Source organism: Schistocerca nitens, chromosome 1, assembly GCF_023898315.1.
Source record: "Schistocerca nitens isolate TAMUIC-IGC-003100 chromosome 1, iqSchNite1.1, whole genome shotgun sequence".
Lineage (NCBI taxonomy): Eukaryota > Metazoa > Arthropoda > Insecta > Orthoptera > Acrididae > Schistocerca > Schistocerca nitens.
The window spans coordinates 946187401-946213309 of NC_064614.1; the positions used below are offsets into that span (position 1 = coordinate 946187401).

At 44.3% G+C, this 25909-nt stretch overlaps 1 protein-coding gene across 2 annotated transcripts in view; it reads right to left on the reverse strand.

The window, feature by feature from the left end:
• Positions 1 to 25909, reverse strand: part of LOC126194184 (uncharacterized) — a 75730-nt gene that overhangs the window by 19749 nt on the left and 30072 nt on the right. For both annotated transcript variants that reach the window (XM_049932745.1, XM_049932746.1), the window contains exons 2-3: positions 23244 to 23461; positions 9920 to 10265 (exon numbers count right to left, since the gene is read on the reverse strand). In XM_049932745.1, coding sequence (XP_049788702.1) covers positions 9920 to 10265; positions 23244 to 23461 — 564 coding nt within the window. The remainder of the gene's footprint in view (positions 1 to 9919; positions 10266 to 23243; positions 23462 to 25909) is intronic.

Below are 25909 nucleotides of genomic sequence, written 5' to 3' on the forward strand. Positions count from 1 at the left end.
CAGTGAGCATTGGCATTTTGCCATGTGCCCGACTTAAAGTTACCACTGTAGGCTGTTCCCATCGCAAAGGTCCCTTGGAAACTGATTGAGATTGTCCTGAATGCAGTGACAGGAGCAATTCCTGGTGGTCCTGAAACCGACTGCCGTTGACAGGGCGTGGCTCTTGCTTCCGGTATCTGTCGGTTAGGATCTATTTTACGACCACTGTGTTACATGGTTTCTGGTGCATCTTACCTTTTATACACTGTACAGTCTGCATTGATACACCAACAAATGTGGCCATGGACACCTTTGAACGCTGTAGCCTCTTGCTGCTATTCAGTCAGATCTGCATGTCGAACCATCTAACCATCTAACTGCCCCGATTCCCCGTTCAAATGTTCAAATGTGTGTGAAATCTTATGGGACGTAACTGCTAAGGTCATCAGTCACTAAGCTCACACACTACTTAACCTAAATTATCCTAAGGACAAACACGCACACCCATGCCCGAGGGAGGACTCGAACCTCCGCCGGGACCAGCCGCACAGTCCATGACTGCAGCGCCTCAGACCGCTTGGCTAATCCCGCGCGGTCCCGATTCCCCGTAAATGACTGACATATAGACATCACTTCACTGCCGTGGCTTACGACAGTGGTAAAGGATACCTGTTACCCAAATTTTTTTGAACTTTTTTTGTGAGCTTTCACTTTCTTGGAACTTTCAGTTGCATTGTTTACGTAACTGATTTGTTATTGAAAGTAGAGTTACTTGACAGTATATCATAAAATAACTTCACTGAAATGGGAATCAATTATTCTAGAATGTATAAGACTGATGCATAAGTTTGTAGCGTCTTTGTTTGGAATGTTGGTATTCCAGTTGCTATGGGTTTATTAGTTGATTGAGGTTTCTTTATTTGTTGTTGACTGTTGCTATTTGAGTATACATATTGTCATTTTGTCATCACGAGATAGTGAGTGGTGCTGTGGACGCTAGAAAACGGAGTGCAAGTGGAGAAATCTACATTTCCGACATATTCTTCTGTTTGAGTTCAATAGAGAGGTGACAATAGCGGAGGCAGCCAGAAACATTTAGGAAGTGTATGGGAATAATACCATTGAACGAAGCACGGTAAGAAAATGGTTTACTCGTTTTAAGGAGGATCCTTTTGACATTAATGCACTCCGTCTTCAGGCCACAAGTGGCCCATCGGGACCATCCGACCGCCGTGTCATCCTCAGTTGAGGATGCCGATAGGAGGGGCGTGTGGTCAGCACACCGCTCTCCCGGTCGTTATGATTGTTTTCTTTGACTGGAGCCGCTACTATTCGGTCGAGTAGCTCCTAAACTGGCATCACGAGGCTGAGTACACCCCGAAAAATGGCAACAGCGCATGGCGGCCCGGATGGTCACCCATCCAAGTGCCAGCCACGCCCGACAGCGCTTAACTTCGGTGATCTCACGGGAACCGGTGTATCCACTGGGGCATTAATGACTCTCCACAATGAGGAAGACCTTCAGTTTTTGACGAAGATCGTTTAAAGGCAGTAATCCACAATGATCCACGTCACTGTACTCCAGAACTGAGATGCGTTTGCACTGCAGTGCGACATTCGCATGCAATGGTGTAGGTTCAGAAATCGTGTGTGTGGGTGCTTTAAGCCAAAATAACAAAACACAGCCTGTGCCCATATGTGCATCCCTTGTTTGCTCGTCATCAATTGGCTCATGAACAACACCGACAATTTCCATCCTGTATCGTCACTGACGATGAAAAATAGTGTCTGTATTGTCGCATAAAGAAAAAGAACGAATGTTTGAGCCTAAAAAAAGCAGGAATTCGCCGTTCAAAGACCTGCTGCATTCCACAAAAGATAATGTTGTGCGTCTGGTGGAACAACGACGTTGTGGTGTACAACGATTTATTTCTGCGAGGTGCAACTATCACTGCTGACATTTATTGTCAACAATTGAAACGTTTTGCAGACGCAGTCCAAGAACAATGACCAAGAAGACCACTTGAAGTGATTCTACTCCACGATGACGCCCGCCTGCATTCTGATAGACTGACAAAAAACACTATACAGAAGTTGTGTTGGGCAGTATTTCCTCAACCATTTTGATCAGACCTTGGTCCTCAGATTTTCACCCTTTTCCGCTCTCTATCGAACTACCTTCAAGGAACTTCGTTTCCGGATAAAAATACGCTCCGAACATGGCTCGACGACTCTTCCCCTTAAAACCACGTGATTTCTAAAATATCGGATTCAAAAGTTATCACAACGATGGTAGACTGTTGTAAACAGTGAAGAGGAATATATTATTGATGACTAAAGATTCCGTTATGTGTATGTGTTGCATTTATTAAGCTCACGGAAAAACACTACGAACTTATGCACCAATCTAATACATGTGTAGGAGATCAGAAGCTATCGGTAGCTGCAAATATTTGAACCATCTGCAATACATATACAACTATTGTGGAGTACCTGTGCATTAGTTGATATCAATATTTGATGTTTAATACTTATATCTGAACACACAAAAGAATTACAGAAGAAACGAGACTGTTCACGTTACTGATTACATTACATCAGTCGTATTCCATGTATGCCACGAATTGTACATATAATTTAAAGTGCAATACACGGAAACGATTTTACATTACTGCATTACATTGCTAATTATGATTATAATTACAAACCAAATTATAATATTATGTTTAAGAGTTTCTGTGAATTCACTCTTAAGGGTGTAGAAAGACTTGACCAATATAAAGTCCTTTCATTCAGCGTTAAATTCACCCACATTAGCCACGTGGCATTTAGTGTGCTCTGGCCGGTTGTTGATTACGGGTGTACCCATGTATCCGACGCCATTGTGTACTACTATTAACCCCTTGAAGTCTGTAGATGTTTTTGTCCTAGTGTTATACACACATCAAAAAAGGATTTGCATCACCTCGGTATCGAGAGATCTGGAACCTGTACAGAAAATTGGAATAAAGATCAAAATAAACATCATTTCCGCCCTTTTTATTGCTCTCGAAAACCACACATTGCAAGTTGTACCACAATAGAGCTACACCTTCAAAGGTGGTGGTCCAGATTGCTGTATACAGCCGTACCTCTAATACCCAGTAGTACGTCTTCTTGCATTGATGCATGCCTGTATTCGTCGTGGCATGCTATACACTAGTTCATCAAAGCATTGTTGGTCCTGTGCAGTTCTGGGCGCTGCAGTTTGGAACCGCGAGACCGCTACGGTCGCAGGTTCGAATCCTGCCTCGGGCATGGATGTGTGTGATGTCCTTAGGTTTAACTAGTTCTAAGTTCTAGGAGACTAATGACCTCAGAAGTTGAGTCCCATAGTGCTCAGAGCCATTTGAACCAACCATTGTTGGTCCACATTGTGACACTCCTCAACGGCGATTCGGCATAGATCCCTCAGAGTGGCTAGTGGGACACGTCGTCCATAAACAGCCCTTTTCAATCTATCCCAGGCATGTTCAATAGGATTCATGTCTGGAGAACATCCTGGCCACTCTAGTCGATCGATGTCGTTATCCTGAAGGAAGCCATTCACAAGACGTGTATTACGGGGGCGCGAATTGTCGTCCATGAAGACGAATGCCTCGCCAATATGCTGGCGATATGGTTGCACCTCGCCAATATGCTGCCGATATGGTTGGCGCCTTCCATGACCACCAGCGGCGTACGTCGGCCCCACATAATGCCACCCCAAAACAGCAGCGAACCTCACCTTGATGCACTCGCTGAACAATGAGTCTAAGGCGTTCAGCCTGACCGGGTTGCCTCCAGACGATTGTCTGGTTGAAGGCATATACGACACTCATCGGTGAATAGAACGTGATGCCAATACTGAGCGGTCTATTCGGCATGTTGTTTGACCCATCTGTACCGCGCCGCATGCTGTCGTGGTTACAAAGATGGACCTCGCCATGGACGTCGGGAATGAAGTTGCATATCATGCAGCCTGTTGCGCACAGTTTGAGTCGTAACACGACGTCCTGTGGCTGCACAAAAAGCATTATTCAACATGGTGGCATTGCTCCGAGCCACAATCCATAGGTAGCGGTCACCCACTGCTGTAGTAACCCCTGCGCGGCGTGAGCGAGGCATCTCATCGACAGTTTCTGTCTCTCTGTATCTCCTCCATGTCCGAACAATATCGCTTTGGATCACTCCGAGACGACTGGACACCTCCCTTGTTGAGAGCCCTTCCAGGCACAAAGTAACAATGCGGACGCGATCGAACCGCGATATTGAACGTCTAGGCATGGTTGAACTACAGACAACACGAGCCGTGTACCTCCTTCCTGGTGCAATGACTGGAACTGATCGGCTGTCGGACCCCCTCTGCCTAATAGGCACTACTCACGAATGGTTGTTTACATCTTTGGGCGGGTTGAGTGACATATCTGAGCAGTCAAAGGGGCTGTGTCTGTGAAAGAATATCCACAGTCAACTTCTACCTCCAGGAGGTTTGAGAACCGGGGTGATGCAAAACTTTTCTTAATGTGTATATTAATGATTTTCAATAGTTTTTGAGGTAAGAGAAATATTAGTAATGGCAGAGTTCTTTAATATACTATTCACGAAAGTTTGGTTCCCCCAGAAAAGATACTATAATTCATTAATTATTGCAACATACTACTTCATTTATTTTTAAATCACCGACGGTAGTAATAAAATCACAATAGGACGTGCTAAAGAAGTTGAAATAAAGTGTTTCATTAAGTCTAGGCAGTGGGTGTTCCAGTTAAGATTATGATCTCCCTGTAGACCCATAAAACCTGACACTTTGTTCTTGTATTTCATGGTCTGGGAACTTGTTTAATTTCATCTGGCCATTTCTGAGAAGCACTGAACTGTATGTGCACAGTCTTCAGCGATAATTCATTTGGGCTGAATCGGCCATCGATGATTCCGAATATTTTATCAGCTATCTTCTCAGTCAGGAGACGGGTGTTGCTTTTTATTCAGGTACTATTACAATTTGCAATGAAGTCGAAATTTTCGTCTTCTGAAACAAGAATTGAAGAAGGAAATATTTATCTTTACGTATTAGTAAGCGTCTGATTTTTAACATTGAATGAGTTCGTACGATGTGACAACGTCATGTACGGGATCGGCATCAAGAAAAACGAGATTGATGCTGCTACCTTTTGCACTAACAGAGAGTGTTGAATTAGTGTTAGCCGCCTTCGAAGTATATCCCAGTTGAGTCCATACACGCCAATATTTGCTCCTTCCATTGATCCAAACTCTCCTGCATAACGTCTTCCGTGTGGGTGTGCAGATAAGCGACGCTTGGTACATGGAATGGCAGTTGAACCCGAACATAAACCAATGTAGCGTATTACACATACACTGTGTGATCAAAAGTATCCAGACACCTGGCTGAAAATGGCTTACAAGTTCGTGGTGCCCTCCATCAGTAATGCTGGAATTCAATATGGTGTTGGTCCACACTTAGCCTTGATGACAGCTTCTACTCTCGCAGGCATACGTTAAATCAGGTGCTGGAAGGTTTCTTGGGGAATGGCAGCCCATTCTTCACGGAGTACTGCACTGACGAAAGGTATTGATGTCGGTCGGTGAGGCCTGGCACGAAGTCGGCGGTCCAAAACACCCCAAAGGTGTTCTATAGGATTCAGGTCAAGTCTCTGTGCAGACCAGTCCATTACAGGGATGTTACTGTCATGTAACCACTCTTCCACAGGCCGTGCATCATGAACCGGTGCTCGACCGTGGTGAAAGATACAATGGCGATCCCCGAATTGTTCTTCAACAGTGGGAAGCAAGAAGGTGCTTAAAACATCAATGTGGGCCTACATTGTGATAGTGCCACGCAAAACCACAAGAGTGCAAGCGCTCTCCATGAAAACCACGACCACACCATAACACCACCGCCTCCGAATTTTACTGTTGGCATTTCACACGCTGGCAGATGAGGTTCACCGCGCATTCGCCATACCCATACATTGCCATTGGATCGCCACATTGTGTACCGTGATTCGTCACTCCACACAATGTTTTTCCACAGTTAAATCGTCCAATGTTTACGCTCGTTACACCAAGTGAAGCGTCGTTTGGCATTTGCCGGCGTGATGTCTGCCTTATGAGCAGCCGCTCGACCATGAAATCCAAGTTTTCTCACCTCCTTCGTAACTGTCATAGTACTTGCAGTGGATCGTGATGCAGTTTGGAATTCCTGTGTGATGGTCTGGATAGACGTCTGCCTATTACACATTGAGACCGTCTTCAACTGTAGGCGGTCTTTGTCAGTCAACAGACAAGGTCGGCCTGTACGCTTTTGTGCTGCACGTGTCCCTTCACGTTTGCAGTTCACTATCACATCGAAAAGAATGGAGCTACGGATGTTTAGGAGTGTGGAAATCTCGCGTACAGAAGTATGACACAAGTGACATTCAATCACGTAACCACGTTCGAAGTCCGTGAGTTCCGCGAAGCGCCCCATTCTGCTTTCTCACGATGTCTAATGACTACTGAGGTCGCTGATATGGAGTACCTGGCAGTAGGTGGCAGCACAATGCACCTAATATGAAAAACGTATGTTTTTGGGGTTGTCCGGATACTTTTCACATAGCGTAAATAAATAGAATGACCCATTATTACATCATCAGAAGCCTAGTTCATTTAATATTTAGGAGCGATTTAAAGTGAAATGACTAACTAAAACTGATGTGATTTATGTTACTGAGGCATTGAATTACAGGATAAAAATTAAAACTTAGGGGTTACTTTGCGAGCAGTGGAGTGATGCACGTTGGGAATTACTTGAAGAGCCAGGGGCAGGCAGCAACAGATCCGACTAGAAGAGGTAGCTATGACGGCAATGAAAATGAAGCGGAGGTCAGCTGCAAATGTAGTCACATGAATGGATATCAGACAAATCAAGCAAGTTCCTTGCAGGGCTCCAAATGATAATAAAAATATATGAAGATTGTATGGAAGGTGGATAGAAGGCATTTGAAAGCAAACAAAGTAACGTGGATATGTATGGATGACTACTATAACGCACGGAAAATTCGCAAACCTTAATTCAGCAATGGATGACACTATGATGGTAGCGATGCTGCATGGAACAGAACCAGATACTTGTAGCGATGACATACTCTGTTTTCAAAGTGGTCGAAATCGAATACAGCCGTGACACAGATGATGATGTATTCTGGTGATCGTTTGAGTTCGTCCTACATTTCGTACTTTTTTTTGCTTTCCGTGTTAGCGTTACGGACGGTAACTAAAATTGTCATCACACTGGATTTTGTTTAGATCACCGAGGTGCTTTCCTAGCCGTGGACCTACTGGAGGTGGTACAGACTTGTCTTTCTGCGACATTTGAACTAACTTATCCAACCAGTTATACGGGGAGGCAGATTTAGAGCTACGGTGCAAATTGTTATTTTTCACTTTCACAATAATTGTCAGTGATGAAACAACAGAAATGCGAGAGGAAAAATTCGCAGGGATGGACGGGGATCGAACGACACACCTTTAACTGCATAGTGTGGCACTTACCCACCGAGCGGTAATGAGTTCTAAGTGAACGACGCTGAAGGACATGACCTATTCCTCCAATTAGCACTATTTTTACGAAGACATACCCACTGTATTCATGATATACGCCATCCTGAAAGAAAATGATGTATTGTTTAAACATAGGGAAATGTGCGGTCTTTTCAGGTTTTGTGGTGGCAAGTATTGTCTGTGTACCCTGCATGTATACAGGGAGGTCAGAAATAGTCTGGAAAGCTTGTAAGGGTTTTGTTGCGTAGAGTGTGATAAAAAATAACTGTTAAGAAAAAAAGGGGTACGTTGAGCCATTTCCGATATAAATAGAACTGAAGCTAGCCAATCATGTTGCTGCGCACGCAGATTCAAGCGGTCTGCCAGAGACAGTGTCGCCAAACGTGTTTTTCGTTTGGTTTTCTCATACCGGACAAACGTAGCTTTTGCTCACCTACATTAAATTTATCACTTGCGAAAAAGGCACATTCTAACTGGTAGTGAGTATTTCAAAAGTGGTAACTCACAGATCCGCAGATTTCAGCGCCGCATTTAGTGTGCGCAGCTACCTGATGGACTAACTTCAATGCAAATTAAATCGGAAACGGCAGAACGTACCGATTTTTTTTAACAATTGCATCTCATCACAACCTATCCAGCAACACTATTACATCTTTGTAAGACTGTTTCTGAGCATTCTATATATTGTAATGATTGTTCTTCATGACATAAGAAAAATTTTTACGAAGAATATCGAGCCAATAAACTGAACGCAAGTCACGCTTAATGATAATATATTATTATTTCTAATGCATCACAAGGGATAGCTAAAAATGTACAAAAGTTCGCAAAGATCTTCCTTGCCATTATCAGGTAACAAACTGCCGTGAAATGGTAGCCACTGTCTTTAGAAAATCCTCAGGTGACGGCCGTGACTATATCACCGCTCCAATGGCATTCAAACTAATCGTTTCTTCCTGAAGTTAAATAAATTTATGCCACCATACGCTCCATATGCATCAGCTTATTGTTTACGAATGTTTCTAAAAAAAAAAGGATTTATTTAGATTACGGAATGAAAAGTTTGCATTATGTTATATGACATTTATGCTAAGCAAGATTCGTAAAAAGTAGAAACATGCTAAATATGTTTTCATTACAGTATGGAGGACTTGCAGATCAAAATATTGTTAAGAGCTTCATAGTGTAAGACACGTAATCAGTTCATAATTACAGCCATACCAATGAAATGTAACTAACTATGCAAGTTGTGAGAGAGATGCTTAATGAAAATTTGTTTATCAGTATCATTGAGGAATGTCAAACTACAGTTCGAGAAGACTGAAACCTGCAGCTCTTATTATAGTCCCTGTCAAGAAGCAATTTGAAGAGTAAATTAAAGTCCACAGACAAGAAGTAAAAACTTCGTACTTTGAATCGACACTATAATTCTATCTGAAACGGCGAAAGACTTCGAAGATCGGTCGAACGAAATGAATAGAGTCTTGAAAAGAGGTTATCAAATGGACATCCACAAAAGTGGACACTGGACTCGCATTCGGGTGACGACGGTTCAATCCCGTCACCGGCCATCCTGATTTAGGTTTTCCGTGATTTCCCTAAATCGTTTCAGGCAAATGCCGGGATGGTTCCTTTGAAAGGGCACGGCTGATTTCCTTCCCAATCCTTCCCTAACCCGAGCTTGCGCTCCGTCTCTAATGACCTCGTTGTCGACGGGACGTTAAACACTAACCACCTCCACCTCCACAAAAGTGGGACAAAAGCAGTGGTATGCAGTCGCATCAAATCAGGTGAGCTGTAGGAACCTCATAGATTAGGAAATGACGTCCTGGAAGCAGTGGACGAGTTTCGCTATTTGGGCAGCATTTTCATAAAAGAGAAATTTGTTGACATCTAGTACAAATTTAAGTGTTAGAAAGAACTTTACGAAAGTATTTGTCTGGGGTACAGCCTTGTACGGAAGTGAATCCAAATACGAAGGGAATGTAAGATTTTGAAATGTGCTACAGAGGAATGCTGAAGATTAGATGGAGAGATCGTATAAGTACCGAAGAGGTACTGAATCGAACAGGGAAGAAAACAGGTTTGACAGGCAGAATGGACGGGTTGATACCAAAAATTCTGAAGTATCAAGGGATAGATAATTTGGTAACTGGGTGAGGTGTATGAGATTGTAAAGGACGACCATGTCTTAACTACAGTACACAAGTGAATGTAGGCTGCAGTAGCTACGCCAAGATGAAGAGGCTTGCACAGGAAAGACTGTCATGGAGAAATGCTCGAACCAGTCTTCGGACCGAAGACAACAACAACAATAACAATGACACCTGTGCAGGTAGTTACGCAAAGAATGGCTCACCTAGATTGAGTCCGTAGACGACGGGGACGTCCGGCGGCACCGTACTGGAGGCAGCTGGAGGTTTGCCAATGACTATCGGGACGTCCGGGTGCTTAGCCGGCGGGGACTTGTCCTCCTTGCCGGTGCTGATGTTGATGCTGATGGGGATAACGACGGGCACCGTCTTCTGGGAGTCGTCGGTCTTGACGTGTTTGACTCCGCTGCTGCCGATGAGCACAGGGACGTCGTCGTAGTGCACCTTGTGGCCGCTGGCGCCGCTGGAGACGCTGTTGGACACCGGCACGTACACCGGCACGTCGTGCACTGGGACGGTGCTCGAGGGCGCGTAGCTGCCGTGGTGCTTCCACTGCACAAACAACAGACCTGTTAGTTCTGTATAGCACCACAATGCTACCTGAACTATCCTCTTTCTTAGAAGAAAGTATACTGGCGTGGCCCGTTTCTGCAGCACGCTGCACACTTCCTGCCCTTCCCGCCGGCCGCTGGTGGCCGAGCGGTTCTGGCGCTACTGTCTGGAACCGCGCGACCGCTACGGTCGCAGGTTCGAATCCTGCCTCGGGCATGGATGTGTGTGTTGTCCTTAGGTTAGTTAGGTTTAAGTAGTTCTAAGTTCTAGGGGACTTATGACCTCAGCAGTTGAGTCCCATGGTGCTCAGAGCCATTTGAACCATTTTTTTGCCCTTCCCGGATACATCTGATAACATGTAAACGCTTATGTAGACTTAAAATTATGACGACGTATTGTAGAAACGTCTCGTACCAATTCAGTTCATCATTGAGCTGATTTATTAGAACTCCTGTTTAAATTTATAAAACTTAAGTAAGTTCCCTTTTTGATACGAAAAAATTGGTGAGATACTGTGCGCTTGTACACGCTGATGTTTACATATAGACGAGGTTCAAAATGGCTCAAATGCCTCTGAGCACTATGGTACTTAACATCTGAGGTCATCAGTCCCCTAGAACTAAGAACTACTTAAACCTAACTAACCTAAGGACATCACACCCATGCTCGAGGCAGGATTTCAACCTGCGACCGTAGCAGCAGCGCGGTTCCGGACTGAAGTGCCTAGAACCGCTCGGCCACATCGGCCGGCTATAGATGAGGAATTTGGTCGCTAAGGACAGTCATTATCTTCATTTGTTAAATGAAAGTGAAAATTTTCACCAAGGCTACTTGTAGACCTACTTACATATTAAAGTTATAACATGGTCGTCAAAAATCACGAAAAATAACGTAATGATCAGCTGTTAAAGGAAATAGAATATAACATCGTACTTCTACAAAATTCATGGCATTACGACACCAATCGAGGACACCGTAATGTGAACCTCAGACAACAGCATTTATTCTATTGACAGACTTACAGTAGTTTAATCAGTGTTTTGATGCAATAAAACCTTTTTCTCTGGTGGTTCGTTGTACAGTAATATTCTATCATTTTGTTACCAAATTCACGTTCATAATTGTAGGGAAATGCTTGCCCAATACAGCAAAGGCATGTCGTACGGAATGCGTAAGGTCTTTCAAACGGAAACATTGTCAGCACCTCACATTATGCATTCTTAACAACGCGGAGAAAAGCTCGTTCGTCTCTTCGTTCAGAACAAGCCATAGCTCCTGTTACACCGTCGCCAAGGTAGCCCCTGTGGGCCGGCAACACATCTAACACCACACAGAACCGAGGTTGCCTATGACCAAGACGTAAGCAATGGTAAACATAGGCTGATACGGAAACAGACATTCCGCGTAATACTTCCTGCAGGGGGAGTTCGAGATGGCTTGCAGAAGGTATTACTACACAAACATCTGATTGGCTGGCCAATACTATTTAAAGGCTAGAACCAGTACCGGACGTCAGTGGACGCCGAATACCGACCTCAAGGACGTCTACACGGAAGACTACGTCTTCACCATTGGAATATGACTTGGAATTAAGTGTATGTGTGTTACCTCGGACTCTTGTGGGAAATTTAGAAGTTACCTTTTGTTGCCTCTAGTAGGAAATTCTTACAGGTTGTGATTCTGACTTTTCGTTATTATTCAGTCTATTCCATGTAGACTCACTTAAATAAAAGATGTGTTGTAAAAACTTTCAAAGCGTCAGTTACAACAGCTCCCTTACACAAAACGACCATTATTAATCTTTATCAATATATGAAAGTTTATCTGTCGAGTCCACTTTTTGGTTAATTTACCACAATGTATACCGCAGAAATTATTTCTTTCATGATGATGTTGCTACCTCACAAGGGAATGGTCCAAGCCAACATTCTGAAACCTTCCCTGTTTTTTTTTTTTAAGCAGGGGGTTTACAGCGAACGAAACACAATGTCAGAATGTTAGACGTTAAGGAATTTTATTAAATGTTGAAATTTGCCAAATTCTTAGCTCGCCAGGCGGCTGGAGAAATGTACACTCCTGTCGTAGCTAACCGTGCGCAATAAATCGAGCACATATCCTTAGTTAATGCCACATCGTTAAACATAACTTGGCACAATACGATCGTAACTTGTTAAACGAATCTCAGCTTCCGTTCATAGTTTCTCTGACACAATAAATTGTTGACAGTTATTATTCACTCGAATTTGCGACTCATTTAACACCCATTACAATTAACAGTTGCCTTTGCGGCATCACTAAGTTTTAACAACAGAAATAAAACTAAATTAATGTTCTTCGCAATTTTCTTTTGCATGCTTGCTAATAGCTTCAAAAATGGTTCAAATGGCTCTGAGCACTATGGGACTTAACAGCTGAGGTCATCAGTCCCCTAGAACTTAGAACTACTTGAACCTAACTAACCTAAGGACATCACACACATCCATGCCCGAGGCAGGATTCGAACCTGCGAGCGTAGCGGTCACTCGGTTCCAGACTGTAGCGCCTAGAACCGCTCGGCCACCCCGGCCGCCGCTTGCTAATAGCATCTGTCTTTGTGAAGTTATATAGGTGAAATATTTATCCAAATAATGTTTTCGACCTCAGTAAGATGAAATATGAAGAACCTGGTAAGCAATCGAAATCGCTTACTTCTCCTAAAGTATTTATTAGTTAATTTTGTGCCTATTCATTCGAATATTTTTCTTTTATCAGATGTGCCTGATGTAAGGAAAGTTTGTTTTCGTTATTCAATAGACACTTCGTAATTTTGTGACGACTATAGGGAACAAACAAGAAACTGTTTGATTGTCAGTAAAATATACATTATTAAAAATTATCATAAGAACTATGCCACAGCAATTGCTATAAAACATTTAATGTCAACAAATTGAAGTCCCGATTGATCGAAGACGTCTGTAACGTAACATACACTGCACTGATTTTTTTTTTCCTCTGGTAGTCAGTTGTGTAACACATCTGCAACAGTGTAATTGTCGATATGAGCTACAGGTTATTCAAATAATTGACACTTTTTGACATTTTTGATATGGACATAAAAGTTTTCTTGTTGTGGTACCGCGTCATAATGTATAAAACTTCGCTGCTGGAGAAATCCCAACGTTTCGGCCACGGTTGCAGCGGCCTTCTGAGTAGACCCAGAAGAAGGCTACTGCAACCGTGGCCGAAACGTTGGTTTTTCTCCAGCAGCAGTAGTTTTATACATTATGACGTAATACCACAGCCAGAGTCGGCCCTGATAGCTCAACAGTCAGCGTGACGGACTGCCATCGTAAGGGGCCCGGGTTCGATTCCCGACTGGGTCGGGGATTTTCTCCGCTTAGGGACTGTGTGTTGTCTTCATCATCATTTCATCCCCATTCGGCGCGGAGGTCGCCCAGTTTGGCGTCGAATGTAATAAGACCTGCACCAAGGCGGCCGGATCTGCCCCGCAAGGGGCCTCGCGGCCAACGACGCCAAACGCTCACTTCCATTTACCACAACCAGAAAACTTTTATGTCTACTGACTCTGGCCGCGGAAGCCTACGCATTTATATTTTTGATATGGTTTACGTGATTAAAATTCGCGTATGTGCGCTTTGGATTTCACGCTACGCCGCGCTACGTTCTGTTGTCCCAGCTGTGTTTGCTTATTAGCCAATCCGCGCACTGGGCAGAAACGGCTGTCTCTTATAAGAGGTTCCTCGTGCGGCAAAATGAGTAACTTCAATATTTTTAATAATGCTTGCAGTGAGCCTTAGCAGCTAAAATTTGGACAGTGCGTTTCTTTCGACATATTCTTCCTGAGTGAAAAATTTTAGAGTAGGCTTCGACATGTTGGATTGGACCATTCTCCTTTCAGTTAAAGTGCATATTTAGAGGAATGGCTGTGTGGCACTGCCCAAATGACAACAAAGAAAGAATTTACTTCATTGGACTCTGCAAGTATAAGGTTCAGTGTCTACGTGGTAATAGAATGTTTCCTTATGGCTGATTCACCTCCTGTGCACGAAGAATGTTTACGAGTTGTTTGAGGGTGGCCTTTGAGAGAAAGAACATCATTTCGAAATAGGGGTCCTTACCCTGTACACACCTTAATCGCACCTACACCATTGCAGTGTATGTGCCGAAGTACGTTCCAGAACTGAAGCTAGAAGAAGTTTTATTAACACCGACTGTGATGGTGATTATGTGAATAATAGACAAAGCCGGTCGGAGTGGCCGAGTGGTTCTAGGCACTTCAGTCTGGAACTGCGCGACTGCTACGGTCGCAGGTTTGAATCCTGCCTCGGGCATGGATGTGTGTGATGTCCTTAGGTTAGTTAGGTTTAAGTAGTTCTAAGTTCTAGGGGACTGATGACCACAGAATTAAGTCCTATAGTGCTCAGAGCCATTTTAACCAATAGACATTTACCTCGTACCACTTTGGTTAGTTGCAGTACTATAATTGGTTTTTCTTTATAGCATAAGTGCATTGAGCACTAAAAGGAATGATCGCTTACGTAGAAATCATGCGGGCTGTACCATTACGTCTGTATCTTTGTGATCTGGCCTGCGTTCGCCACGAGCCTGCCATCTCTAGCAAATGAATAGAACTGCGTAACTTTCCTCCTGTCCTCCTGCCTCTTTTTCTCGTGTCTGTGGCTATAATTCTTCTTTCAACTTCGTGGTTGAAGCCGTGGAAGACTTCTTCGACTTGACGATTTCCTACACTATCTGATCAAGAGAATCTGGACAGCTATTAGTGGACATTAATAACGGATGTGTCCGCCCTCCACCTTTATGGCGGCTTCAATTCTTCTGCGGGATCTTTCAATGACGTGTCTGAATGTTTGTGGAAGAATGGCAGCTCTTTCTTCCTCAAGAGCCGAAACCAGAGAAGGTAGAGATGTTGGACGGTGCGGTCTGGAGAGAAGTCGACGTTCTAACTCATCCGAAATCGGGACCCTGAGCGGTCCAGACGATTTCGAGAAAGTTATTGTCCACAAACAATTGCCTCATATTTGCTGCTTTATCACAAGGTTCATCGTCAAGCTGATATAAACAGTCATCGTCTCTTAACTGTTCCTTTCCTTTACGCAGTATACAGTCTGTAAAATGTGTTCGTCTTGTTTTAGAGTTTTCTTGAGAGAATTAAGGAGCTCACACTCTAACCACGGAAAACAGGTTCCGTACAGTAAAACCAACTCGTCTATACTTTTCGCTCTACAGGTGATGGAAGTTAACATTCTCCACGCATTCGCCAGATCCAAACCCTTTCAGCGAGTTGCCACTGTGTACAGTATGCTTCATCCCACCAAATCATTTGCTTCCATCATCGACTGTCCAGTGGCATCGTTGTTTACACCACCTCAAAGTTCGCTTAGCATTGACAAAAGAAGAACGTGTCGTATGAAGAGTACTCCACCATTGTACCCTATACTTTCTAACTCCCAACGCACAGTAATGCTAGTGTCGCTCGGGGATTCGCAAGTGATTCCTTCCGTGATTTCATTCGATTCTTTTTAGAACCATTCTCCACAGTTCTTGGTGGTCCCTGTCGCTTGATACATGAGTTCTGCCTGTTCTTGGCTTAGCCCGGGTTGTTCTTTTTTATTACAACAGAAAAGTAATAACAGGTAAAATAAAATGTTTATGAATCCAAAGAAGACGTCAAGCTATTAGTATATGTAAATGTAATCAGCAATGTAACACAGGAATCAGCTTAATTTTTCAAAGAATGAATTAACTCGTGGCACTTCCGTTGCCTATATCTGCGGTCACGTTCAGAACTCAAATTAATAATCAGATTGACTAATTTAACAAAATTGAACCTTGAATTGCAGGTGCATCCATGTATTACCACAAAAATATAAAAACATTGGGTAGTTGAGGGAGTTTGAATGAGAACAGTGGAGTATTTAAGTTTACAAAGACAAGTTTTTATTCATCCTTATGAAGCTACAACGAGCTGATAAATCTTACAAAAAAACAAAAGACAAAGACAAATCAGAAAAGAGATGGTTTTTGATTGGCAAAGCATTCATTGCGGTGGAAACTATACAAATTATTCCCTGAATAAATCCCTTTTATAACACAAACTGACTTTCCAGAATGAGATTTTCACTCTGCAGCGGAGTGTGCGTTAAAACTGTGTGCCGGACCGAGACTCGAACTCGGGACCTTTGCCTTACGCGGGCAAGTGCTCTACCAGCTGAGCTACCCAAGAACGACTCACGCACGTCCTCACAGCTTTACTTCTGCCAGTGCCTCGTCTCCTACATTCCAGACTTTACAGAATCTCTCGAGTTTTAATCTCCCAGGAAGTTTCATATCAGCGCACACTCCTCTGCAGAGTGAAAACCTCATTCTGGAAACATCCCCGAGGCTGTGGCTAAGCCATGTCTCCACAATATCCTTTCTTTCAGGAGTGCTAGTTCTGCAATGTTCGCAGGAGAGCTTCTGTAAAGTCTGGAAGGTAGGAGACGAGGTACTGGCAGAAGTGAAGCTGTGAGGACGGGGTGTGAGTCGTGCTTGGGTAGCTCAGTCGGTAGAGCACTTGCCTAGCTCGCCTGGTAAAGCATTTGCCCGTGAAAGGCATAGGTCCCGAGTTCGAGTCTCGGTCCGGCACACAGTTTTAATCTGCCAGGAAGTTTCACAATCTGACTTTGTTTACATGAATCCACTATGATTCCACATTCTATCCAAATAGAATCAACTACGACCAAGTGCACCACAAACTACGATTCACCGGAGAACAACGAGCTGTGAATATCATTTAACAACCATACGCTGGCGCAGTCCTACTTTACACAGCAGAAAGCGGTGCACTGTGAGCGAGGAGCGGAACGCTGCAGCATATGTAATGTTCTGACGCGTCCACGAAAATTTACAAAGTACGTGGACTGGTGCTCTGATTATTAGAACTCGGGAAACTTTCCTATCACAGCCCTGAAATTCCGTCAGATTCCAGTATAATGTGCACCCGTTCGCTGGTCTGGCCAAACCATTTTGACTCAGAGGCACGACGGTGCGTGATGGAATTGTCAGACGTCAGACGGTCGACTCGGGACGAATAAGTTCACTCTCACGATACACGATATGTCCGAGATGATATGCGGTTCCACTGTCGGTACAATTGGAAGTTACTACTGGCTCTTAGCTCATCAGAAGTTGCCGACCCCAAGTCTTATCTACTAGGCTAAGACCTGAAGCTCTCCACCAGAGAAGCAGCAGAAGACGACGAAGCAAAGGGTCACAATGACTTTCCACCAAGCCTCGGAACGGGAGACGAATTAGAAAAAAAAAACCTCAAAATTGTACAAACCAATGGTGCTACAGAAGAATGCTGAAGATTAGATGGGTAGATCACATAACTAATGAGGACGTATTGAATAGAATTGGGGAGAAGAGGAGTTTGTGGCACAACTTGACAAGAAGAAGGGACCGGTTGGTAGGACATGTTCTGAGGCATCAAGGGATCACAAATTTAGCATTGGAGGGCAGTGTGGAGGGTAAAAATCATAGAGGGCGACCAAGAGATGAATACACTAAGCAAATTCAGAAGGACGTAGGTTGCAGCAAGTACTGGGAGATGAAGAAGCTTGCACAGGATAGAGTAGCATGGAGAGCTACATCAAACCAGTCTCAGGACTGAAAACCACAACAACAACAACAATCGAACTATTCTCTACTTATAGAATCTCTCCTTTTGACTGTTCTGTTGGCCTGGTAGCCAATCCACACACAGCACAGCGGATCCAGCGCTGGGGGAGCAAGCCTATGTTTTGTACGGGGGTGAGTCAAATGGATACCTTAAATATTTTTTAAATATTATTTATTGTGCAGCATTGGTACAAAGCTGTATCACCTTTCCAACATAATCTCCCCCACGCTCAATGCAAGTCCTCCAGCGCTTACAAAGTGCATAAATTCCGTTAGAAAAAATTCTTTTGGTAGTCCGCGCAAACACTCACGCACCGCGTGGCGTACCTCTTCATCAGAACGGAACTTCTTTCCTACCATTGCGTCTTTGAGTGGCTCAAATCTATGGAAAGTACTTGGGGCAAGGTCTGGTGAGTATGGTGGATGAGGAAGACACTCAAAAAGCAGGTCTGTGATTGTTGCAACTGTTGTACGGGCAGTGTGGGGCCTTGCGTTGTCATGTTGCAAAAGGACACCTGCTGACAGCAATCCACGTCGCTTTGATTTGATTTAAGGTCGCAGATGATTTCTTAGGAGATCTGTGTATGATGCACTGGTGACAGTGGTCCCTCGAGGCATGTAATGCTCCAAAATGACGCCTTTTTCGACCCAAGAGAGAGTCAGCATAACCTTTCCTGCTGATGGTTCAGTTCGAAACTTCTTTGGCTTTGGTGATGAGGAATGGCGCCATTCCTTGCTCGCTGTCTTCGTTTCCGGTCGGTGGAAGTGAACTCAGGTTTCGTCCCCAGTAACGATTCTTGCAAGGAAGCCATCACCTTCTCGTTCAAAGCGCCGAAAAAGTTCTTCACAAGCATCAACATGTCGTTCTCTCATTTCAGGAGTCAGCTGCCGTGGCACCCATCTTGCAGACACTTTGTGAAACTGGAGCACATCATGCACAATGTGGTGTGCTGACCCATGACTAATCTGTAAACATGCTGCAATGTCACTGAGTGTCACTCGGCGGTTTTCCTTCACTGTGGCTTCAACTGTTGCAATGTTCTGTGGAGTCACAACTCGTTGTGCCTGAACTGGACGAGGAGCATCTTCCACTGAAGTCACACCATTTGCGAACTTCCTACTCCGTTCCTCGACTTGTTGCTGTGACAAACATGCACCACCGTACTGAACCTTCATTCGTCGATGAATTTCAATAGGTTTGACACCTTCACTACGCACAAACCGAATAACAGAACGCTATTCTTCCATGGTGTAAGTCGCAAGTGGGGCGGCCATCTTAATACTGATACTGCGACGGTATGTGTGCATCTGCACTATGCTGCCACCTACAGGCCATTCTGCACGCTGTTTGTAGCACGTTTACCAACGTACAGGATAACGGAGCGAAATTTCAGATTTATTATTACAAATTTAAGGTTTCCATTTGAGTCACCCTCGTATATCGTGAGAGGAGCCAATATCAGCGAAAAAAGATTTTAGACCAGGAAGCCGTCGTTCTTACGGTAAGTATGGCCATGTTTCGGCAAAAACAGCGTAGTCTCTTATTTATGGAGAGGTCTAATCTTTTCAGGCCGATCATTTCCAATATCTGAAAGAAGGCTGTTAAGCTTCGCAGAGAGTCGTGCTCCTGAAATATATGATTTTTTTCCCGTTCGCTAAAGGAAACTGGCGACTCCTGGCGTCAGGGGAGTTACATCCTTGCCTCCACTAAATACTTGCACGTAACCGTCCCAGCGTTTGCACAAAAGCTCAGAGTACAAAAGTCTGTGTTAAATGGCTTTCTCCACCCACTTTCTGCCATCTGGCCACCTAAGCAACGGTCTGTCGCCTGGCCAGGTAAAATGTCTTGCGAACCAGCACCTTCTTGCCCCGACGCTAAGTGGGAAGGGGGGAATGCCACGGCCCGAAGTCCATCTGCAGGTACAATCCACAAAGCACTGTTTGCCAGAATCACTCTCACAACCAGGCCGATGCACACATCATTTAAGGTCCGCAATCCATCTTTCTCCCTGTTCTATGTTGCCTCCACTATGACCCTCAGGTACAAGTTCTCTAAGGGTACACATGCTATTATATGAACATTCTATCCACAATTTCCTCATGTAAAAAGTTGTAAAACACACACACCAAATGTAGTACTGGGGAAGATGACCTCAAATATGAATATTAATTTGACTGACAGTGTTGTTAAAAGTGAGGGGGGGGGGGGGGGTAGCGTGCCACCTCTCAACACGACTATTGTACCTTGGTGGGTCAGGGTCTTTGCCATCCCACTGATTCTGAATGACGTCCACGTTTGCTCATCTTCGTCTTCAGAGCTGAAAATTTGATATTGATTTCTCATATAATTTTCAATTTGTTTCCTATCTCACTTTTTACGCAAGTATATTTCCTATCATTGGTAACATTCCTTATAACACCGGTAGTCGATAATTCTATGGCAGCCATATGTTCAGTAAAGCCCTTTCTGCATTAATGGCTTCGACTAGCTTGGGTGTGTTAGTTACTAGAAGGTCTAAGACAGTACCCTCAAGAATCATTTCTTTACCTGTTCGAAGTTTAAGTAGGCAGTTTAGGTTTTTATGTTGGTAACGCCACGTAGCGCTGTATATGAAAATATCTGACTGTGCTGTGTGAAGTCTGTGGCTGCTTTGCATTGTTGGAATATCTGCTATTGTAGTGTTGGGCAGTTGGATGTGAACAGCGCGTAGCGTTGCGCAGTTGGAGGTGAGCCACCAGCAATGGTGGATATGGGGAGAGAGATGGCGGAGTTTTGAGAGCGGACGATCTGGGCGTGTGTCCATCAGAAAGAGTAAATTTGAAATACTGGATATCATGAACTGATATATATCTGATAACATTTGAACATTATTAAGGTAAATACATTGTTTGTTCTCAATCAAAATCTTTCATTTCCTAACGATGCCTATCAGTAGTTAGTGCCTTCAGTGGTTAGAATCTTTTATTTAGCTGGCAGTATTGGCGATCGCTGTATTGCAGTTGTTCGACTATCGAAGATTTTTGTGAGGTAAGTGATTCATGAAAGGTATAGGTTATTGTTAGTCAGGGCCATTCTTTAGTAGGGATTATTGAAAGTCAGATTGCGTTACGCAAAAAAAAATATTGTGTGTCAGTTTAGTGACGATCAGAATAAGTAAAGAGAGAAATGTTTGAGTACGTTGAGTTTTGCCCAGCTGTTTGAAAATAACGTAGAGGTTTTCCAGCACAGTAATTCATGAATTTTTCTAAGGTGACGTTTCAGAAGTAATTTTTTTCTAAAAAATTGCTTCTGGAACGTCCCCTTAGAAAAATTCATGAATTACTGTGCTGGAGACACTGCCACACGAATCTCTGACTCTGACACTTGTTTTAATTGTTTAGCAAAACTACCAGCGGGACATATGTTTGCCATCATAGGTTTGAGAGAATCACATGGAGTTTGTTTCATGCTCTTGCTAGGTACTACTGTCTACATCTACATCTACATCCATACTCCGCAAGCCACCTGACGGTGTGTGGCGGAGGGTACCCTGAGTACCTCTATCGGTTCTCCCTTCTATTCCAGTCTCGTATTGTTCGTGTAAAGAAGGATTGTCTGTATGCTTCTGTGTGGGCTCTAATCTCTCTGATTTTATCCTCATGGTCTCTTCGCGAGATATACGTAGGAGGGAGCAATATACTGCTGGACTCTTCGGTGAAGGTATGTTCTCGAAACTTTAACAAAAGCCCGTACCGAGCTACTGAGCGTCTCTCCTGCAGAGTCTTCCACTGGAGTTTATCTATCATCTCCGTAACGCTTTCATGGTTACTAAATGATCCTGTAACGAAGCGCGATGCTCTCCGTTGGATCTTCTCTATCTCTTCTATCAACCCTATCTGGTACGGATCCCATACCGCTGAGCAGTATTCAAGCAGTGGGCGAACAAGCGTACTGTAACCTACTTCCTTTGTTTTCGGATTGCATTTCCTTAGGATTCTTCCAATGAATCTCAGTCTGGCATCTGCCTTACCGACGATGAACTTTATGTGATCATTCCATTTTAAATCACTCCTAATGCGTACTCCCAGATAATTTATGGAATTAACTGCTTCCAGTTGCTGACCTGCTATTTTGTAGCTAAATGATAAGGGATCTATCTTTCTATGTATTCGCAGCACATTACACCTGTCTACATTGAGATTCAATTGCCTTTCCCTGCACCATACGTCAATTCGCTGCAGATCCTCCTGCATTTCAGTACAATTTTCCATTGTTACAACCTCTCGATGCACCACAACATCATCTGCAAAAAGCCTCAGTGAACTTCTGATGTCATCCACCAGGTCATTTATGTATATTGTGAACAGCAACGGTCCCATGACACTCCCCTGTGGCACACCTGAAATCACTTTTACTTCGGAAGACTTCTCTCCATTGAGAATGACATGCTGCGTTCTGTTATCTAGGAACTCCTCAATCCAATCACACAATTGGTCTGATAGTCCATATGCTCTTACTTTGTTCATTAAACGACTGTGGGGAACTGTATCGAACGCCTTGCGGAAGTCAAGAAACACGGCATCTACCTGTGAACCCGTGTCTATGGCCCTCTGAGTCTCGTGGACGAATAGCGCGAGCTGGGTTTCACACGACCGTCTTTTTCGAAACCCATGCTGATTCCTACAGAGTAGGTTTCTAGTCTCCAGGAATGTCATTATACTCGAACATAATACGTGTTCCAAAATTCTACAACTGATCGACGTTAGAGATATAGGTCTATAGTTCTGCATATCTGTTCGACGTCCCTTCTTGAAAACGGGGATGACCTGTGCCCTTTTCCAATCCTTTGTAACGCTACGCTCTTCTAGAGACCTACGGTACACTGTCCTACTGGTAAAGAGAAGCCTGCTAATGGTTTACAGAATTCTTATAAATACAAATTGCTGTGCTGTCCTCAAGTTTCATTGTTAATCCTCGTCACCGTATTGTCACTTGCAATTAGTTCGCACCTGCAGAAAGGCAACCCAATCACCAGGTTAGCAAAGCGGGCTGCCTTCGCGTCAACGACTTGGACTCTCGAAGTGACGCTGGCCACATTACAATCTAAGTTCATACTGAGCACCTATAGTGTGAGCTACAAACTTGGAGAGACGCTCTGTCCACTACTGTATGTCTTGTAGGTTTTGCCCAGTCATTTTCTGAAAGGCGGCAAATATAATTTTCTTATTGTTTCTTCCGAACGAGACATCCGTTAGTGTTTTCGAAATAAAATTCGTAGTCAAAGATTCAAAGGTAATGGACGTGCGGAGGCAACTTACCGGGCGGGAGGTGGCTGGCTTGGGAGTGACGAGTTCCACGGGCACGTAGACGGGCACGTCTCGGTGCTTCTCGGTGGTGCTGGCGCTGCCGTTAGACACGACGACGTGCACGTCGACGACGGTCAGCGGCGGCGGACGGGGCTCCACTTCGTTCTCGTGCGCGTCCGTCTCCTCTTCCTCCCAAAAGTCCAGCTTGTTGCTCACCTCGACGCACAAGCCTGCACAAGGTTGACAATCAAGGGGCTGTACGAGAAAAACGTAATAGAAGAGTTGTCTGCGGTAAGCCGGCCTGTGTGGCCGAGCGGTTCTAGGCGCTACAGTCTGGAACCGCGTGACCGCTACGGTCGCAGGTTCGAATACTGCCTCGGGCATGGATGTGTGTGATGTCCTTAGGTTAGTTAGGTTTAAGTAGTTCTAAGTTCTAGGGGACTGATGACCTCAAAAGTTAAGTCCCATAGTGCTCAGAGCCATTTTTTTTTTGTCTGCGGTAACCAGACTGTCATCATTAACATGCGCTACTGATACTTTGCGCTTTGCAGCCTGTGTCAGATGCGTAATGTCTGAAATTCGTGAAAGAAACGTTTGTCGGGAGGTAAGCGGTAAAAGACAAATGCAAAAATGATGCCATTTCCTATGGGCGATCTACTGAGCATGAATCCCTAACAACTGCATGAAATGAATGAAGCGGGCTGATATGAAACGAATGGCTCATGTGATGTCAGTGAAGATGTAATGGGGTGAGATATCAGTGCAAACATATCAGACGTGCTGATCATGCAGTATGATGAATGTTCGTATGTCGTAAAAATGAAAATTTTTACTGGGGCGGTACACTCGTACTCGGACTTCCTCCTTGTCGGAAGCTTAATATGTTTTTTTTATATCTTGCTTGAATAACTATAAACAACTTATACAGAAAATCTAAGCAGTTTATTCGGCTGAAAACCCTTCTCGTGACTCTGAAACGATTGGCCGATCTCAGCACGCCTCCACTCAACCTTCCGTTGTCACTGACATTTCCACTGGTCTCCTAACACTGCTGCCAAAGGTGAGTGTGTAGCAGTAGCACAACTAGTGAACGGAACTGGTGGGCGACCCTGACTTACCATGTCGCAAGGGTTACACAATGTTTCGGATAATACACTATTCTCTGTAACTTATAAAATTCACGGCCTGACAAAAAAAAGTGAAGCACCAAGAAGCCATAGTCAGATGTCAATGTAATTTCGGAGGTTGTGTAAATGCTTACAGCAGCAATTCTCTGTGATAGGTAGAAAAGCCACCATAGTAAATTAGTCTTGTTTGTATTCAGTGTTGTTGCCAGGCATGGTAACATATAGTTCGCCCCGATAGCTGAATGAATTGCCGGCACGGTAGCTTGGCGTATTCGGTCAGAGGGTTTAGCTACCCTCTGTAATAAAAAACTGAGTGAACCGATTAACGAACAACCTGAACAAGTGTCATCGGACGTCCGCCACGAACAAAGTCAACGAACAACATAGAAAAAAATGAGATTAAAAAAAAGGTCAGCGTGACGGACTGCCGTCCCAACGGGCCCGGGTTCGATTCCCCGCTGGGTCGGGAATTTTCTCCGCTCAGGGACTGGGTGTTGTTGTCTTCACCATCATTTCATCCCCATCCGGCGCGCAGGTCGCCCAATGTGGCGTCGAATGTAATAAGACCTGCACCAAGGCGGCCGGACCTGCCCCACAAGGGGCCTCCCGGACAATGACGCCAAACGCTCATTTCCATTATTCATTGTAACATGTATACGGCGCGTGAGCAGCGTTAGAAGCTGATCACAGTGTTGGACACAGATGTTACATATTCGTGTGAGACAGCGTTATCAGAACATTACAGAATTTGAGCGGGGTCTCATCGTGAGTCTTCATTCTGTCGGCTGATCTAATCCTGCAATATTCAGATTTGTGGGATATTCGGTGCGACGGTGGCTCGATGTTCGAATGCATGCGTTCTCTACATTTGCGCCTGCCGTCCTAGGACACGTAATGGACTCTCTGCATATTCTGTATCATACAGCATTATTGCTGGGAGACTAACAGCAACCGGACTAGGGAATTATATACACTACTGGCCATTAAAATTGCTACACCATGAAGATGACGTGCTACAGACGCGAAATTTAATCTACAGGAAGAAGATGATGTGATACGCAAATGATTACCTTTTCAGGGCATTGACACAAGGTTGGCGCCGGTGGAGACACCTACAACGTGCTGACATGAGGAAAGTTTCCAACCGATTTCTCATATACAAACACCAGTTGACCGGCGTTTCCTGGTGAAACGTTGTTGTGATACCTCGTGTAAGGAGGAGAAATGCGCACCATCACGTTTCCGACTTTGATAAAGGTCGGATTGTAGCCTATCGCGATTGCGGTTTATCGTATCGCGACATTGCTGCTCGCATTGATCGAGATCCAATGACTGTTAGCAGAATATGGAATCGGTGGGTTCAGGAGGGTAATACGGAACGCCGTGCTGGATCCCAAAGGCCTTGTGTCACTAGCAGTCGAGATGACAGGCATCTTATCCTCATGGCTGTAACGGATCGTGTAGCCACGTCTCGATCCTTGAGTCAACAGATGGGGACGTTTGCAAGACAACAAGCATCTGCACCAACAGTTCGACGACGTTTTCAGCAGT